Raw genomic sequence first — 20,082 nt, forward strand, 5'->3', positions numbered from 1 at the left:
TCAAATCCTTGATACGATCTTACTGGTGATATTTCGATTACAGGTTTTGAATCACGATAGAAAGTAACAATCGATACGACATCACTGAAATTTACCGGAGCGGTGACTTCGCTGGAAAGTAGCAATCGATACGATCTGTCCAATGGAGTCTCTCGAACAAAACAGAAAAGGAGAAATCTGTGAATGGATTGAAGAGTGAACGGACCGGTTATTGGAATTATCGTATCCTTGAATTGCATATCACTGAAATTTATCGGAGCGGTGACTTCACTGGAAAGTGTGAAGTCACCGCTCCACTTCATGAGAATAACCTCCACTTTCCGATATTCGCATTTGATGATGCACTATTCCGTACAAATCCTTTTTCATTGCTTGTGACTTGACTTTGCAAATATTTCGTTTACTGATGGCGCCATCTATTGGTAAAATAGAGAACTAAAGTAAACAATTTAAAGAAATTACATATATATTTGATTCAAATTTTTCATAAAATGGTTTATTCCAATAAAGAAATTAAGTAAATAGTTTTGAAATAAAATCAAATTTAAGAAGTAAGCTGAAATAGATAGATTAATTGAATCACACGTTACTTAAATTAGTAAATTAAGTATTAATTACAATTAATAAATTTTATATTTATTATTAAGTAATAATTTTTAATTAATAATATGATTGAAATAATAGATATTTGGAACAAATATTTAAAAATAACAATTGGAAAATTATTTGTTATTAAAAAAATCGTGGATTATACATCCCTATGATGCACTATTCCATAAAGATAATTTTAAATCGCTTGTGGCATTACTTTGATTGTATATATTCTTTGTACTGCTGGCGCCATCTATGGGCAGAATATAGAACTAAAATAAACATTTTTTTTAAAGAAATGATATATATATTTATTTCAAATTTTTCAGGAAATGGTTTACTCCAATAAAGAAATTAAATAAATAGTTTAAAAAAATCAAATTTAAGAAGTAAGCTGAAATAGATAAATTAATTCAATCACACTTTACTAATTAAGTATTAATTACAATTAATTTTATATTTAATACTAATTAATAATTTTTAATTAATAATATGATTGAAATAATAGATATTTGGAACAAATATTTAAAAATAACAACAGCAAAATTATTTGTTATTCAAAAAATCCTGGATTATGCATCTCTGACACGAAATACTCTGATGAATTGAATCATCCAAAATATTTTGAAAAAAGTGGATTGTGCTTCATACTATACACTCTCTGCAGAATATTTTCAATAATATGATTAGAGTTAAAAGTAGGTAATGCTAATTTAGAGTCTTTATCGAAAAATTCCAATCGTGAATTTGGTATTTTTCTGATATTTTTCGCTTTATACGGTCCCGATTTAAAGCTAGACCCATATTCGATAATTCATAGTCTTCACATATTTCCAATTTTTTTCGACATCAGAAACCTTTCTCCCAGAACAAAACCATGCTTTCGCCACATAATAATAAAGATCTAAGCAGTTCTTTATCGTAACTTTCCCTGTGAGAGATTTTAGAAATGAAAGTTATTACTTTGCAACTGCGACTGTAACCTCAGGATCTGTTTTCAATTTTTTTTTATACACATCAGGCGCTCCTTTCTGTTTGTTAAAATAGAGTAATAATGAGTGACGGAAATATCAATGAGCGAAAATGTGAAACTCCAAATTGTGAGAAATCTGCAAAATTAAGATGCCCAACTTGCATTAAATTAGGCATTAGCGGGTCCTTTTTCTGTTCTCAGGTAAAAGTTTATAAATATTTATTAAATCTATATTCTTTTAAAATCACGTGTTTTTCTATGAGAGATGAGCATCAAATTTTTTCTCTCAAAAAATTAATAGAAACTTTTGTAAAGACGCAAAATGCATAGAGCGAAATAAAAATTTATGCCGGCTGTTTAAAACTAGCGTCGATCGCAAATTCTTTTATCAGAAAATTCAACATGCGAAGTTAATTTATATATGCGCTTCTTTACTTATTGAACTGCGCAAATAATTTATTTCTTTTTAATTAAACATACTGTTTTTTAATTATGTATTTGTATTTAATTGAAGTACTTTTATGTAATTTTTTTTTTATTTTAAAACAAATTTTAGTCCTCCACCCACTTATAATATTCCTTAACGAAATAATCCCTTTCTCTCTGAAGTAATAGGGTTTCAATAGATCTGGATGGCTAATTTTGTATCTACAAGTATTATTAATTTATCAAAAAATAATAACTGTTTAAATTAAAGAATATTTTGATTCGGATTTGCATTACTTAAAAATAAACGATGTGGATATATTTTACATTGATGCAACAAAGTAAAATATATCCTTTAGTAAAATAATACTTGGATAGGAAAAATAGCTAAGCTTATATATTTATAATTTATGTTCGATGTGAATTTTTTTGAAGTCTTAATTATTTATTAAAATTTAATAGTGATGATATTGATAATTTCTTAGGATTAGGATGATTTCTAAGTTTTTACCGTGTATTAAAGTTGAAGGTACTTTCTTATTAACTTAATAATTATCAAAATACATGTAAAATGTATCTTTTACAGCTACATTGTACTTCTAAATGCGTAGACTCTAGATGTAACGTTGCTGTGCTTATTTAATTAAATGGCATCTTTGCTAACATGAAAAAGAAAAAAGCAAATGAGTGCAAAAAAAAAAGAGTACTATGTCATATTTGTATGGATCAGTTGTATTCCAGTTACTTTTTTAATACAAAATTAATTATTTAATATACAATTTATTTCAATTAAAATTTACAAATTAACATTTTTTTCCAGGAATGTTTCAAAGGAAATTGGGATAATCACAAACAAATTCACAAAAAAGCAAGTAAGTACATTGTCTATGATTAAAGTTACTCATGATGGTTATATTATAAATACATTTACTTTGCCTGATAATTTTTCAACTAATTTTTTTAATTTGTATATATTATGATATTCAGAATATCTTTAATTTAAATTGTAATATTACCTTAATGCCTATATAATTATTCATAGTATTCCATTTGAAATCTTCCATTTTTATGTATTTCTTCAGAGGCTGTAGCTGTCAAACCTTACAATCCATGGCCTGATTATGAATTTTCTGGCAAACTCAGACCTTATCCTGTTGTATGTATATTTGCTATTGCATTCTTGAGTTAGTCTTCTTTAATTGTTGGCAAATTACTCATGTACTTTTTAATTTATTTAGACTCCTAAAAGAGAAGTACCTGATTATATATTAAGGCCTGATTATGCTGATCACCCACAAGGTAAGAGAGTGTTTTCAATATTTACTGAATAGAGAAAAAATTGGCACTTGGACATTAACTGTATATTAGTGATTGTTGAATCACCAAAATTTTCACATTAATAGGCTCTTTTGTAATTAAAATTTATCTATATTCACTGTAGTATGTGACTTATACTAATGGCATGTGGTTAATACACAAGTAACGAAAGATAAATGTCCCCCCCCTTGAAACATCAATAATGGGAGAAAAATCTTTAGTGTTAACTCTATTTAGTTAAAAAAAATCCTAATAAGTCTGATTTATTTTAGCTTATTACATATAATTATTTTTTGTTATTTTTTGATTATTATTTTTCACTTCTTAATAGAGGAAATTTTAATTTGATAGATTTATTAAATTTCTTTTTTTTAAGGGGGGGGATCTGCAATCTATAAAAAATTAAAGCATCTATTTCCAGTTTTCCAGATTATTGGATTTTTAGATTAAATAATGTACATATATTTTGCTTTATTCTCACAATAAGATTTTTTCCATCTGTTTCTTTTCTGATAGGTGTTTCATTATGCGAAACAACACTAAAGGGTACGACCAGTATTAAAATATTGGACGAAGAAGAAATTGAAGGTGTTACATTGGCATCAAAGGTAAAGTAGTGTGAAATGGGTTTCATGTATAATTATTTCTTATTAATTATTTAATCTTACTGAAATATATTAATGTTGTGTGGTATATTATGAGATAAAAAAAACTATCTAATTCTTTTTAAAATCTGAAATGTGAACTGGACATTTCTTGTTAAATTAAAGGATTATTATCAAGAATCTATAAAACTAATACTTGCTGTGAAAGCAGGAACCCAGTAATAGTTATTAGTGTATTGACAGTAAAGAATCTTTATTTTTGTACTATACCAATAATGTTGGCAAGAAATATATGATGCCTGTGTTCTGAAATGATTATAGCACAAATGTTTTTAATTTAAGAAACATTTTAGAGCTTTGCTGGTCATAGGAGCAAGAAATTAATTCTGTCACTATTTTACCAAAATGAATTCAAAAATAGAAATAATGAATAATCAAACTTATTTGTTACATTGATAAGAAATATGTTTTTTTAGATTTTCAAAATAGCATAATTAAATTTATTCAGAAATCTTTCTGTTTCCAATCAATGGCCTAACCATATACTTTCTTTATTAGTCAAAAGCAAATCTGAAATCTTTGATTGCACTTTTTGGTATACTTTATATAAATGTGAAACAGATTTGCAGTCAGATGTTGTGAAATATTTTTATTAATTATTGACCATTAAGTTTTTTGTTATGACCTTAAATGTTCCCTTTGAATTGAATATAAATGTATTTCAGTATTTCAAAGTTGATGCTATTTTTAGTTAGTAGTTTAAATTATCTACATTTTTGATAATTTGAATGATATTTCATTTGATATCACTCTGTTTATAAATGGATCAATTGGCATTTTGCATGCATTAAATTATTAAATAGATACTACATATTGTCTTAAAATGCATTAGATATGATAATTTGTGATTAAAAAAAGCTTTGGTAAAAGAAAAAATGTATGTATGTTTAATATTAATTTTAACAATGACTTTTTGTAAAATATTCAACATGATTGAATAATTCGTGAAGGGTTTCTAGTTAAATTTATTAAATATTTGCAATATTTGCAAATTATTTTTATATTAAGCAAAAAAGACTCTGTTCTCAATAATTTTTCAATTGAAAAAAAAAAAACTAATTTATTTAAAACTAAATTTGAATTATCTTAAATTGAATATTTATGTTTACAGTTTTGAGTCATTTACAAATTATTTCACTCAAGGTTGGATTTAAAATGTATGTGAATTAAATATAATGCATTACTTCTATTATGTTAATATTTCAAGTTATGAATACATAATGAACATGAGGCCCCATCTATTAATTGACTGTTAATTAATTTATATGAGACTTGGTAGGCTTCAAAATGTCTGATGTACAAACATGACTATTTTTCATGTATGTAAGTGTGTGTTTGGGAGATAAGTGGTTCTTATTTGAGCAAACAAATGAAAAATAAATGTTTTGTATATGTTTATAGTATATAATGTGGTATTGAATACACATAACAGTATGAAGACTTTTGGGACATTCAAATAAATAATGATCAATACAAAATAATATACCAATGAGAATTTTGAACTAAATAGGTTTCACTGTATTTAATTGTATTATTTGCTTAATATTTTGTTACAATTTAATTCTGCTACAGCTTAGTTTTGAAAAAAAAAAACTATTTTTGTATCGTGTATGTTGAGATTTTTTACGATAAGTTTATGGATTCGTTTTTATTTTCCAGTTGGCTAGAGAAGTTCTTGACGCAGCTGCAAAGCATGTCGCTGTTGGTGTCACTACAGATGAATTAGATCGAATAGTCCATGAAGTAAAGAATACCTTATTACCCTTTATTTATGCATTACATTATGTTTATCATTTCTATATATATATATATATATATATTTTGCTATAATTTATGTCAGGTTATAAGATATCCAAACTTTTCCCTTTCAGGCATGTATAGAAAGGAATTGTTACCCTTCTCCTTTGAATTATTATCGTTTTCCAAAATCCTGTTGCACGTAAGTTAATGATCCATTACTTATTTTTATTTGTTTAAAATTATTATTTATCTGTGAGTTTTTATCCACAACATTTAAAAACATATAATGGTGAAAGTGTGTGTGCAATTTTTTTGTGATATTAACTTTCTTATTCAACAGGTCAGTGAATGAAGTCATATGTCATGGTATTCCTGATATGAGACCACTTGAGGATGGAGATCTATTAAACAGTATGTATTCATTCCCCCCCCCCCCCTTTAACTTAAGAATAACTTTACTTTCTGTTATTTGACTATGCCATTGGAAAAGATTTAAATTAAGTTATGATTTTCTACTATAACTTAATTTAAATCTTTACAATTTGCATAGTAAATAGCGACTTGTTAAAAAAAGGACATTTTAAAGCAATAAATCTTATTAATGTTTATACAAAAACATGCTAAGTATTTGTTAATCTGTTAATTTATACTTCTATGTGAAATGTTTTGTATTGGTATTCATAATTTTAAAATTTTCTGTTCCATAAAGTTAATTTTATTAAAATTGTCATTTATTAGAATTATTGAACAATTGATAATTAAGTAGTATTTGATTCTTAATCTATAACAAAAATATAGATTATTGTGTTGATAACATTGATTTCATTGTATGCCTATAAGTCTTAAAGGATGTTAATTCATGAGATTTCAAGTAATGAAATCATTTTTAGTTATCCGTTGTTTTAGGGGGGGGATTTAATGTAAAAAGTACATTTAACAAATATAGAATTTTATTCAAAAATATTTCAGATACATGTACTCTTAAATTAACTGTTAATAGAATATTGGTTAAAATAATCTCTGCAATTATTTTATAATTCTATTTTCAAACAATTTATCTTGCATGCAGACGAAATATTTTGTTTTAGCAAATTAATTCATCTTTGATTCTTTAGTCCGTTTATGATTTCATATATAGTTGTGAATACTTATTTTCAGAATTGCTCTATCTGGGGAATAGTTATTTGAATTATCTGCATATCTGATAACATTGACTAATTTTGATAATGAATATTACAGATGCTCTCCTTGGATATTTTTCAAACAGTTGTTGATCTGATATGGCCAACCCTTCTTTAAAAAGCATTCCAAGAAACGTTTGTTGGAATGCCCTTGAGAAGGGAAGAGTAAAGTAATAGAATTTCACCCTTTACTATTGCAATTTATTGTGGGTAAAGATCTTTATCTATTTACATTTCGAAATTCAGAAAACTGTGTTAGATGCGTGTTTGCATGTTTTTTTTGCATGCTGCTCTATGTTTGAGGAAAAAACAAAAGGATGACTACTGTTCCGATCTGATCTAATGCAGTCATCCCTTCCAAAATGTATTTGTTGGAATGTCACACAGTGAAGGGAAGATCAGTGTAATAGATTTTCTCCCTTTACTCTTGCAATTTATTGTGAGTAAAGATTTTTATCTATTTACATTTCAAAATTCAGAAAACTGTATTAGATGCATATTTGCATGTTTTGTTTGCATGCTGCTCTATGTTTGAGGAAAAAGGAAAGGCTATTGTTCCGATATGATCCAATGCAGTCACCCCTTTTTCAAGAATTGTTCCAAAATGTATTTCTTGGAATGTCATAGAATGAAGGGAAAATCAATGTAATAGATTTTCACCCTTTACTCTTGCATTTTATTGTGAGTAAAGATCTTATCTATTCACATTTCAAAATTCAGAAAACCGTATTAGATTCCTGTTTGCATGTTTAGTTTGCATGCCACTCTTTGTTTAAGGAAATAACAAAATGTTTCAATGTGATCTAATGCAAGCATCCCTTCTTTAAAAATTGTTCCAAAACCTATTTGTTGGAATGTCTCACAGTTAAGAGAAGATCAATGTAATAGATTTTCACCCTTTACTCTTGTTGTTTATTGTGAGTAAAAATCTTATCTATTTATATTTCAAAATTGAGAAAATTAGATGCCTGTTTGCATGCCATTCTTTGTTTGAGGGGGGGGGGAATGTTTCAGTGTGATCTAATGTAACTATCTCTTCTTTAAAAATTGTTCCAAAATGTATTTGTTGAAATGTTGCACAGTGAAGGAAAGATCAATGTAATAGATTTTCACTGTTTATTCTTGCAATTTATTGTGTGTATAGATCTTATTTATTTACATTTCAAAATTTAAAAACTGTATTAAATATCTCTGCATGTTTTTGTTTCTTTGAAGAGGTGACAAAAGGGATAATGTCTGTTTCTGTGTTATTTATTTCATTGGTCTTATCTGAAAAAATTATTCCAGGGTGCTTTCACTGGAAAGTCACACAGCGAAGGGGAGATTCCATATTAACTATCTATTTAATACAATTTTGTCATGTTTCGTTAATATATATTTTCTTCTGTCCTTTAAAGATATGAGAGAAATCCGAGAACTTCTGTTTTGATGTGACACCACACTTAAAAAAAATTATATGATGTTACATTTATTAGAATGTCTTTAAAAAGTGAATATATGTATATTGTAATATATTTAACCTTTTTCTTATGCTTTACTTGTTGTGTATAAAGATTTGATCTTTTTATGTTTTTTTTTTAAATTTTTAGCTCTATTAAATCTTTTTGAGGAATTATATTTATGCACTCACACATGTTTGCAATTCTATTGCCTCTAAGCAGAAGATATATACTTATAAACTGGTTATTATTTTCTGCCATAAAAGCCTGTTATTCTAAGTATTCATAAAAATTTCCAAGCAGGTTTATTACATTTTTCAAGTAACGCTTTTAATATTTGATTGAGGTATGGTATTTTCCCTTCTGCATATGATATTAGCACAGATTTGGGTCCACCCCCCTTATGTATGTAAATAAAGTTAAATTATCCTATCTATCCATTCATACCATTGAAATATAACATGTATACTATTAAAGTATTTAAGACATTACTGTAGTTATGTTACATATCAGATATTCAGTTCTTTGACTATGATCTAATTTAGTGTGTTAGCAGATTTTATTGAAGGCTTATTATTATTATTTTGAAAATTAATGGTGTTGTATTGGCTACTAGCTACTAGGAAATGCCTTGGAAAATGTATAAAACAATTTGAAAAGAATTGCTGAAATTAGAAAATTATGGGATAGATTGAAATATATATAAAATATCTAGGGTTTCTGTTTCTCTATTCCATCTCTTTTGACCTTTAGTTGTAAAAATGGTAATCCTAATTTCAGTTTTGGCTGAAATTTTTCTATAATCCTAATTAATAATTTTAATAGAGTGAAGGTAAGGGTTGATAAATGTAATATTTATAAATGTTATTCATATTTTAAAAGAATCATTAAAATTGTTTAATGAGTAAATGGTAATAATAATAATAAATAAAAAAAAATCTAGAGGCTGAAGCTACTTTTTTCATTTTCTATGTTCATTTTATTCAAATACTGTTTAAATTATCTCCAAGTAAAATAAAGATCCTTCAGATTTAAAAGTTTAATTTGGATGTCCCAAGTTGCTTAGAAATCAAAATTAAAAGATCAAAATAATTATCCTCTTTGAGGTTAAACCAAACAGTTTTACAAATTATTCTTGTTTAATAGTATTGATGGATAAAAAAAGAATCTCAGAGTATAAAATTATATTACTGACACTATTTGAGGTTTAGATTGATAATTTCAAGAAACTAGATTAATGTGACTTTATTTAAAACTGTCCTTGTAATTTCTTTTTCATGCACATTTCTTTGTATGCATTATAGAATAGAAAGATTTTATCTTGTTAAAAATCAGTATAATCTGAAGAAATATTGCTTACTTATCAGTGATATGCTAATGTCAAGCTTCATAGAATTTAATTTATATTATACAAATAAATAAATAGTATAAAAAATTATAAATAAATATTGAAGAATTTTAACAGCTTTATCTTTATTTAATAAATATAAAACTTTAAAAAAATTGATTAAAATAAATATCAAACAATGCAAACATATTACTATGATTTAATATCAAAAGTCAGATACATATGTGCATACCAAATGAGATGTATTTGTAACAAAATGACTATATTAACATTCAAAGTGCAATATTTCCTAAATATGACTCAAGATGTTTAAATCTGAAACTATTGATTTAAACTATTTTTCATATTTTGTACTAAAAAAAATCATTCTTTCATTAATTTACTTACTTTATCTATGTGATATGACATTTTCCTTAATGATATTTAAGGGAAAAAAAATCAATGATATGAACTATGTTATAGTAGCTGTAAAAATATTATTTTGTAATTGAAATTTTCTATGTCAGCTGTTTACCTGCCTATCAAGCGGGAGGGGGATATTTAAATAGTGTCGCAAAAAAATTTTAATCTCATTATTTGAATTTAGGAAGTTGGAGGTTGAAAGAAGGCAACTAATTTATTTACTGTTAATTAAAGCTTAACTAAGCTTATTTTCAGTTTTGGAAGATTTTTTCACTCTTTCTCATATAAAATTTTATAATTTACGTGAGACATTTTTTCATAACATTTATTTGATGATTTTGTGAATATTCATTTTCTGAAATGGTATGATCAGTTGATCATTTGCTTTTTTTTATTTATAAGTAAAATATGATATTAAAAATTGCTTTTGTTATATTTTTATGTATACTGTTCAACATATCTTAAAACTTCATATTGTACTTTTGTATAGCTTTATAATTTGAATATCAGATTATTTATTTATATTTAATTTCTCTATCATATTGATTAATTTTTAGTTCAAATATGCAATATAATATAAATGGTAATAATTTATAAAAAAAAATATTCTGATTAATAATGCCTTCAAATTTTTATTTTTGTTACAGTTGACATCACTGTTTATCATAATGGTTTTCATGGTGATCTGAATGAAACATTTTTGGTTGGAAATGTAGATGAAGCTGGTAAAAAACTGGTCCGTGTAACACATGAATGCTTACAGAAGGCTATCGAAATCGGTAATTTTTCTAAATATTTCTCTTGGATATCATGGAAATAATTTCTTTAAAAACTTTTTTTTCTAGACAAATATTTCTTTTTTTCTTGTACTAGAAATTACGTGGATAAAAAGATATTATGAGTTTCCATAAGTAGTTCAATTGATAGATAAATATAATTTAAAAGAGCGATTGAATAAACTTTTTTGTTCTAATCATCAAGTTTACCTCTCTTCTTCTTTAAGTTTCAAATAGATTTTCAATTTTTACATTATATATGCAGAATAGTTAGTATGTTTGCAGTATTAATGTGAGACTCAAGAAATGTATTAATTTTTTTCCCCTCAAATTTCTCTTTGTGTTTGATTAATATCTAATATGTGAAACTCTAGACAGTTTTTTTAAACATACTTTTAGTATGAACGTATTTGAAATTGTTATGGAACAATATAAAAATATATTAATTTTGTGTTTATTAAGTTACTATAGTATATTTAGAATTATTTTTATACACTTTAACTAGTATGAAAAATACTAATAAGAGTACGAATTGGAATATCTCAAACTGAATCTAAAATTTTACCCCCCCCCTTTATTTGCTAAACTAGCTCAAAAAGAAGAGAAAATAAATTTAGAAAAATTTTTTTATCATTTTGTTTATTTACTTTTTGTGCATTTTGCATCTAATTAGTAAAAGATATTATACAATTCAAAATTGCTTCATCATCTGAACATTTATAAATTAAACAAGCAGTAATGTTTCATTATTTTATATTTGTATCTAAACTTCATTGTTCATTAATTTTGCAATATTCTTTTAGTTTTTACAATTTTTATATTTTTCTTTTCAGTTAGGCCAGGTGAGAAATACAGAGAAATTGGCAATGTAATCCAAAAATATGTACAGGCCCATGGTTTTTCTGTGGTTCGTAGTTATTGTGGTCATGGTATTCACAGGTAAAATTTTAAATTAAGAAAATGTTTCTTGTATCTTTATAATCTTTTATATAGTAGAAGCAATTTAAAGAAATGCTTTAGTAATAACTAATTATTGATGACAAATAAAATGAAATGTTGGTTAAATTCTTATAAGAAATGAAATTCATCAAATTGTAAGTAATATTTATATGCTTATTATTTCATATTAAGTTAAAATAGGAAACTGTGTTTTCGCCCTTCCTTAGGTAATATATATATATATAATATATAATATGATAAATCATAAATGCAGAGATTTTTTAATTCCATCTTTTAAAGTTGTTATTTTTAATTCATATTTAAATTAATATTTAATCTGTTGGAATTATCTGTGGGATAAACTGTTAGAAATGAATTATTTTTTCGATAAATCTTTATATCGCATATGGGAAAAAGGTTTAGTTTATATTTAGGAAATTTCATCTATTTCAAGTTAAAAATAGAAAATATTTCAAGAAAGACACACAGTATATCAGAGAAGTTTGAGACTGACTTAGATATTAGCTTACAAAAGTGGCATTAATCCAATCATACCTGTATGATAAACCTTAACTATTTCTTATACATATACTAGACAAGTGTTTTTTTTTTTCATATTAATTATTAAAGTGGAATAAATAGCTGTAATTCAATTTGATGCAAGAGTTGGTGAAAGTGCCTTAGAAATTTAACATCTTTATAGTGAGTTTTGCGTAAATAGATCAAACTTTTCTTCTAGTATAAAAGTTTTTAGTTTGGATCAGCATATCAGAAGTTGAAGACCATGTATGATTCCCAAATTATTAAAAAGTAAAAAATAATATTACAAAAAAAACTTATGTATCATCAAGATATCTTTAAACATCATCCATTGCAACAAGAAATTTTTAAAAAATCCTGTTTAAAGATTTGGCAAAATAAAGGTCTTTATTAAAATTATGTTAATTAAGAATCCATACTGATGGGCAAATATTAAAATGAGGTGCAAACTACAAAAACATAATTATATTTGTAATATTACCTTGACATTCCAGCCGGACATAAAATCTGGAGGCAATAAATATCCATAAGCACCGTCTTATGTACATTACAGAACGTTTCTCAGAGGACAATTCAATAAAAATGTCTTTGATTTAAGAAAAAAATTCAATGCACAGCAGTAAGAAAGCAATTTTCAAGTGATAAGAACAATAATATTTTTATAGATTCATTTATATTACGTAAAAAGAAGCAGAACTAATAATAGACCCACTTAAAAAAAATTTCGTAATTGTTTACTTATGACATTAATCCTTAATTATAAGTAAATTTCAAAATATATAACTCAGTTTAAAATTTTTTCCGGATGAAATATTGTTTTAGGTGAAACACGATTCTGTATGACAGTGAAGTGTGTCGTTGTAAATTATACTTAAAATATTTTTAAAAATTAATTAAAAGATAGTCATCTTAATGAAAAGATGAGATTAAATTTGTATGTTTGTAAGTAATTTTTTAAATTTTAAGGTGATGTAAACATTTTTTTTTCCTTCTATTATAATCCTGTAATTTTCTATTTTGGAAATAGAATGGAATAATAGGAATTTGGTATGTCTTATAATTAAATCAGTGTTTCAATTATCTACTGAATGCTAGTATCTTAACTTGTTGCATAAAATGTAAATTTATAACAATTTGTTTAAATATTAGAAGAAAATGTGAAAAGTAAAATGAGAAATTGATTATAAGGAAATTAACTACCTTAGTGGGAAAACATGTCTGCAAATTTTTGAATATATTTTGTTTGGTAATTGGAAAAGTTTGTTTTATTTACTATGCTTTTTCAAATACATGGAAAAAAAATCTGTTGATATACATGAAAAAAAGAAAAAGAAAAAACAGAAAGGGAGGGAAAACAATGCATCCATGAAGTAAACTTTTTTCATTCAAAAAAGTAGTTTTTTTAACACGTGAAGAGAAAATAAAAAATCCATTAATTGATTATTAAATGTATCTATTTGTATATTATAATACATCCTAAAATTTCCACCTGCCAGGGAATCAGTTTTTTTTATATTTTTTTTATGTAAAATTGTAAATAGCTATTAACTGTGTTGCAAAGGTATATGAAGATAATTGAAAATGCTACATCTAAATAATGGTGAAAAATTGCATGTTTGAATGTTAAGAATTCTTAAGAGTTGAATCAAAAGTAGTTTATAAAGATAATTGAAATTACATATGTTATATAAAAAATTTCAGAACTTGAAATATTTTAAGCTTTGCTTTGATGGATAACATGGGAATAAAAATAGTAGCTTACTTTTGATATGTTTTTGTTTTTTATTCTAAATATTGTTTGAAAGTAGTGAAAAATAGACAATTATAATAAATCAATCAATATGATGGATGATGAATAGGCTAAAAATTTACAACTTTGATTGATCCATCAAATAAAATAATATGTTTCTTAAAATGCTACTTCTCATATACAGACACTTCATATTTATAGGGAAATCCAGATTTCAGCATTTTCAGAATCGAATTTTGTTATTCTTGAGATTGATTACATTTCTTTTAAGTAATAATATTTTTAATACCTGGAGCATTTTTTTAATAATTTTTTATTGAATTAAAATTAAAAATTATAATATATTTATTTTGAATTATTAATTATAAACTACTTATTTTGCTTCTTGGTGTTTATGTTTGGCGCAATTCATTAATTTTTGCTCAATATTTTTTACTTCTAACTTGTATTATGTCTCCATATACTTAGAATAAAATGAATTTTGCAATTTTATTTATTTCAAAATAAATTCAAATCTAGACCAAGTTTTCTACTGCTCATAAGCACAAGAATTTTTTGGATTACTCAATAACCAACAAAATAATTTTGATTCCATCCTATTTAAACTTAAAACTATGAAGTATTTTCTGTGTTAGTGTTATCAGCTTACTAATTCAATTGCTTTTAGAAATATTTTTAATGTGTTCTCTATAAAAATTCTTATTAAATTTTCTATTTTTACAGGTTATTTCATACCACACCTAGTGTTCCACATTATGCAAGTATGTATTGCAAATTTCATTTAAAATTAAATATTTAGCAATATAAAGCAAAATATTAACAGTTGTTTTGTTCCTTACAGAAAACAAAGCTATTGGCATAATGAAACCAGGGCACTGCTTTACTATTGAGCCTATGATATCAGAAGGTAAGAAAAGTTGATTTTTAATTTCATAACTTCTAATTGAAACAATACTTTAAAGAAGGTAATGAATCCAAATGTTTTGAGGAGAGGAGTAATAATTTTTTTTTTTAAACTCAACATCTATACGAGATTTAAAATACTAACCCACTATTCTAGTACATTGATTTGGGCTACCTTAAAGAAAAGTATGAGATTAAAAACCATGTACTTGTTTTCTTCTTTAAAATAATTATAAATTATCATAAAAATCATCAAATCATTGAAAAGCAGTTTTTTTAATTCAAAACATTATTGATATAACACATACAATATATTTCCTTATTATTTCATGTTTTGAGAGCTTTATATTCAAAATATAGGCTTTACTTTCACTGTCATCAACTGTTGCTGTAGCAGTTAACCTCATCAGTAATTTTTTTTATATTTATATAGAATGTATGTAACTATCTTGCCTACATTTTGGATCTTTTTCTGTTGTATTGAAATTTTTTCATATTTTAATCTGACACTCTTGTTATTGGCTTTTGCTGCAAAAAAGAAATTTTTCATGCAATCTTCATTGAACTTTAATTCTCTATCTTTTAGTTGCAGTTTGGTAACCTTTCAGTAAGGAATATTCTGTTTGTCTGCTACTAAAAATTGTTAAAAATAAAAAAATGAAAACTTTTCCTACTTTTCATGGAAAGAAAATGTCTTGAAAATTTGAATATCTAGCAATGATTTTTCTTATCTAAATGTAATTGTCCTGTATATTTATGTTTACAACATTAATATTAAATGACTTAAGGATGACACCTATCCTAATACATGAATTAAATCTTTTACTTTTCTGTACATCATAACCATAGGTTTTGGGATGATGGTTCTTTCTCTTATTTTCTTCTTCATTAGTAATTTAAGTATCACTTCTAGATGTAAACAAAACTTTTATAACTAATATTAGCACCAAACACATTGGGGGGGAAAAAGAACATTACGTTAGATCCAAACTGAAATACATTTAAGACATTTACAATAAATTAATAAATCAGTTAAAATATATTTATAAATTCTGACTTCAAAGATTTAACACAACACAAAACTAGACTTTGATGAATAGCAAAGCTTGACATTATAAGAAACACAGATAATATAAAGAGGAACCAGCTGTTGGAGATTGCAACCATTGGTGTGGAAGGCTGGATAGGGAATGACCTCTTTGTGAATTTGAAGGAAACGAAACTGTGATTTGTTCATTTTTTCCAACATTCAACTATTTCCCGGTCCAATTACATCATCACTTGACTGGTTTGCATCCTTCCCCTTAAACACCTTCTTAAATAAACATCTATATGCTATTTGGTGGCAGTGATTGGAAAACAAATTTTGATATTTTGGTGCTTGTTCATGTCCTCAAAATGCCATTTCACATATAGCAATTTTAATTTTAAGGAAATCTTTGAATAAAATATTGGAAATCTGATATGAAGTGTGTAAAATATTTATTAAGAATATGATTAAAGAAAAGTGAATACATTTTGTATTGGTTTGTTTTATTGAACAGCTTTGTTGTCCAAAGTATTACTTTATTTTAAAATTATATTCTAGCTGTGAAATAATTCATAATAATTGTGATAATCATGTGTAATTGAAAAATGACAAGGACATGAGTAAACTTTTTTTTTTTTTTTGAATCGAAAGAACATGAAATTTTATTGGCAGAAATATTTGAATTTTCTTATAGGAATGTTTCACTGCATGAACAAAGAATATCTTTATATGTCTGTTTTGTTTCTGTGATGTTTATTTAATTCCTTTAATTCTAATTTAGTGATTAATATATGACAAAAGTTGATCAAATAAGGCTGTTGTTCCATGAAACCTCTAATGTTTACTCACTCATTGAAATACAAATAATCCTTGTCAAAAAAATAAAACAAATTTTATTACTTCTCTTTTATAGCAAATTTGTAAGGCTATGGTGAGCTGAGGCAAGAGTTTTATTAAATTAAGTCCTAATTCCTCTGAAAAAACATATAATTTTTGCTATGGATATACATTAAAACTTTGTTCAATCAGTATTTTGATGTTGAGAGAAATTTAAAACCCAAAATATTCCAATTAATTATAAGATGGTAAAAGTCGTTTATAGTTTCAGTACAACAAAATTATTTGTTGACTGTCACTTGATGCATGTAATGGTTTGAATGGTTCACAGAAAAGCACTTATGAGTGAAACACTGTTGAAAAGTTAAGTATCTTTTTTATTAAAACTAATTTGTCTAAAATGATTTTTTTATTACTTACTATTAAAAAGATGCATCTTAGAAAAAAAGTCATTGCAGAGTTAAAAGAGAATAATATAAACAAAATTAAATTTAAAAACTAGATTTTAGATTGGAATAATGCTAAATAAAAATTACATATTTATTTATTTTTATAATATATTTTGTGATGTCTTTAAATACATATTTGTAATCCTGTATTAAACATTTTATTGGATATTCATATTTTACTGCATATTATAATATATGCATTGGAATTGGAATTTTTGTAATATTTAAAATTGCGAGATAACCCCTGAAGAATATGAATCACATTAAAAAAAAATTTTTTTCTCCTTTTTCCAACTTATTTCTCTATATACAAAATGTATGCCATCTTTCTTTATTCAGTCAAAACTTGAAAAATTGAGAAAAAAGAGGAGGTAATTTTAAGTAATTTTTGGACTCTTCAAAATTTTCATAGGAATTTATTTAACAAAAGTAATTAAAATGGTAATTTATGATTAAATGATGATGAATAGTGCTATTATTTTTCTCTTAAGCATAATTATTCCCATATATGTTTCAAATATATAATAAAAGCTGGATTTATGATTCATCTATTGAATGATTTTATTGCGATATGAAAAATGAGGTTATGGAATTATAGCAGACAGACTTTACAGTAGTTTTTCATTTGGGTTTTGGTTAGGTATTCATTTACAGTTTTTATATGTCACATTATTTATAAATTATTCTAATTCTGCTTGATTATGCCCTGCAAGTTAATGCCATGTTTCTTTTACCTAGGTACGTGGACAGATGACACATGGCCTGATGAATGGACAGCTGTAACACGAGATGGTAAAAGATCTGCTCAGTTTGAACAAACACTTCTAGTTACTGAAACTGGTTGTGAAATTTTAACCCGTCGCAGGGACAAAAATGGTCAACCTTACTTCATGGACAACTTGTCTTAAAAAGCTTTGTTTTTGTAAGATGGCCATGATACTTGTCATTCAGAAAGGAGTGCACTGTATTAATAATGTTATTCGTATTCGCTCCTTTTGTAGACCTGTGATACAAATGTATTTTATTTTAAAAGGTCTTGTGTAAAGTTGATGCTAGAGATTTGTGTTTTCTCTACAGAGCTTTATGAAATCATGCCATGTGTGATGTTGTTTTATTAAAGTAATATCAACTATAGTTGTGTTCTTTCTTCCATTTAGTATTTTAACCTACCTTTCTGAGTATTTGTGGTGAGACCCGAGAAAACTGTATATATTATTTTACCAACTATTATGATGGCTGCTATCAATATCCATTTTAAATCTAATATTAAATTTAGAAAAATATTGTAACAATTTGTGATTATCGAACCATATTCTTTAGTTTTAACTTCATTTATTTATAATAATTACTTTTATTGGGTTTTTAATTTTTTTTCTAAATTAAAATCAAATTTCGCTTTGATTTTTCTAAAGTGGAAAGTGTTGTTTGGGTATTGTTTTAAGAAAGATAATAATATTATCATCAAAGTTCCTTTTTTTACATTTAATTTCTTAAGAAGAGTTTCTTTATACTTATATAAATAAGAATGTATGTTCTGTATTTCAAAAATATAAGCTTTAAGATTTTTGTGTTTTGGCATAAATGTAAAGTTAATATAATATATATTACATTATTGAATTATTAAAACTGAATTACAAAATAGGCACTTTCATCCTTTACCCTTATTTCATTTTCATACGTAATGTTACCTTGTGCAAAAAAGTTAGTTGATAGGAATTGAATTCTGTATGAATTAGTTATGATATTCTGTGCAAAATGAAAAGGTAAATACAGAGTTTATGAAAAATCTTTCAAATATAGCAAATGAAAGTTTAGATAAAATTCTTTATTTGCTCTAAAACATTATTGTATTACTTGTTGAAAAGTTAATTTACACTCACTGTATATGAATTACAATTATTAAATTTATTTGCAACAAATACGGCAATGAGATGGATTGAAAATATTAGGTTTGTCCTTCTTCTATATTTATAATTTAAGGATTTTTTAAGAAAAAAAATCTCTTAGAAATTAAATTTCCGGAATACTGGAATGGATTAGAAACACAAATCAATTCGTTAAAAGTAGATTTGAAACAGATATCATTTTGTCTCTATTTGTGGGATGACTTAATCTCATTATCTTATCTGTTTTATTTGAAACATTGGTCTTAATTTGTCTTTCTAATGTTTAGGTATGTTAATAAATTGTTTATCATAATGTTGCAGAATTTTATGAATTCAATTAAAAATTATTGAAAATTAAAAAAAATTTACTAAATTTTAATTAAAATTTCTTTATGAACGCTAACAATGTGGAAAATTTTATCATTGCTTCAAAAATACTTTAGAGTTATTGAATTGAAGGTATTAAGAGATTAATCACAATTTAAAATATAACTATTCTTAGCATACCAAAAGATACTCAGATATGAGTATACACTCTCTGTTGTGGTCTTTGATTTAATTTATCAAATTGTTGAAAATTTACTTCCTAGTAAGCATCTTAAAATCTTAAAGGATTCTTAACAAAATCAAATAGCTAGATAGAATAACAAAATGCACATTCAAACAGTGCAGAAATGGGAACAATATATGTCTCGTCAATGTACCATACAACTAAGATTTTAGTATTACTGTTGCATTTTGAATGTATAATTTACATTTACCAACAATGCATTGGAATAAAATTGATTGCTATTATGGCAACTGATTTTATTATAATGCATATTTTATTTTAGTTTTTTTTAAACAATTGCATTCCAAGTGAAACTATATTTGGAGTATAGAAATTAATT

The 20,082-nt window shown here is 25.5% G+C and overlaps 1 protein-coding gene across 1 annotated transcript; it reads left to right on the plus strand.

Annotated features, from left to right (window-relative positions):
* The first annotated feature begins 1,582 nt into the window (after window positions 1–1,582).
* On the plus strand, window positions 1,583–18,440 carry LOC129984630 (methionine aminopeptidase 1-like). Its single transcript, XM_056094553.1, has 13 exons — window positions 1,583–1,765; window positions 2,811–2,862; window positions 3,073–3,146; window positions 3,229–3,289; window positions 3,824–3,915; window positions 5,632–5,715; window positions 5,844–5,911; window positions 6,053–6,123; window positions 10,730–10,861; window positions 11,692–11,797; window positions 14,811–14,848; window positions 14,929–14,994; window positions 18,045–18,440. The coding sequence occupies exons 1-13, from the start codon at window positions 1,646–1,648 to the stop codon at window positions 18,212–18,214; spliced, it is 1,134 nt and encodes a 377-aa protein (XP_055950528.1). The 5' UTR covers window positions 1,583–1,645; the 3' UTR covers window positions 18,215–18,440.
* The last annotated feature ends 1,642 nt before the right edge of the window (window positions 18,441–20,082 follow it).

Source organism: Argiope bruennichi, chromosome 9 (assembly GCF_947563725.1).
Source record: "Argiope bruennichi chromosome 9, qqArgBrue1.1, whole genome shotgun sequence".
NCBI classification, from domain to species: Eukaryota; Metazoa; Arthropoda; class Arachnida; order Araneae; family Araneidae; genus Argiope; species Argiope bruennichi.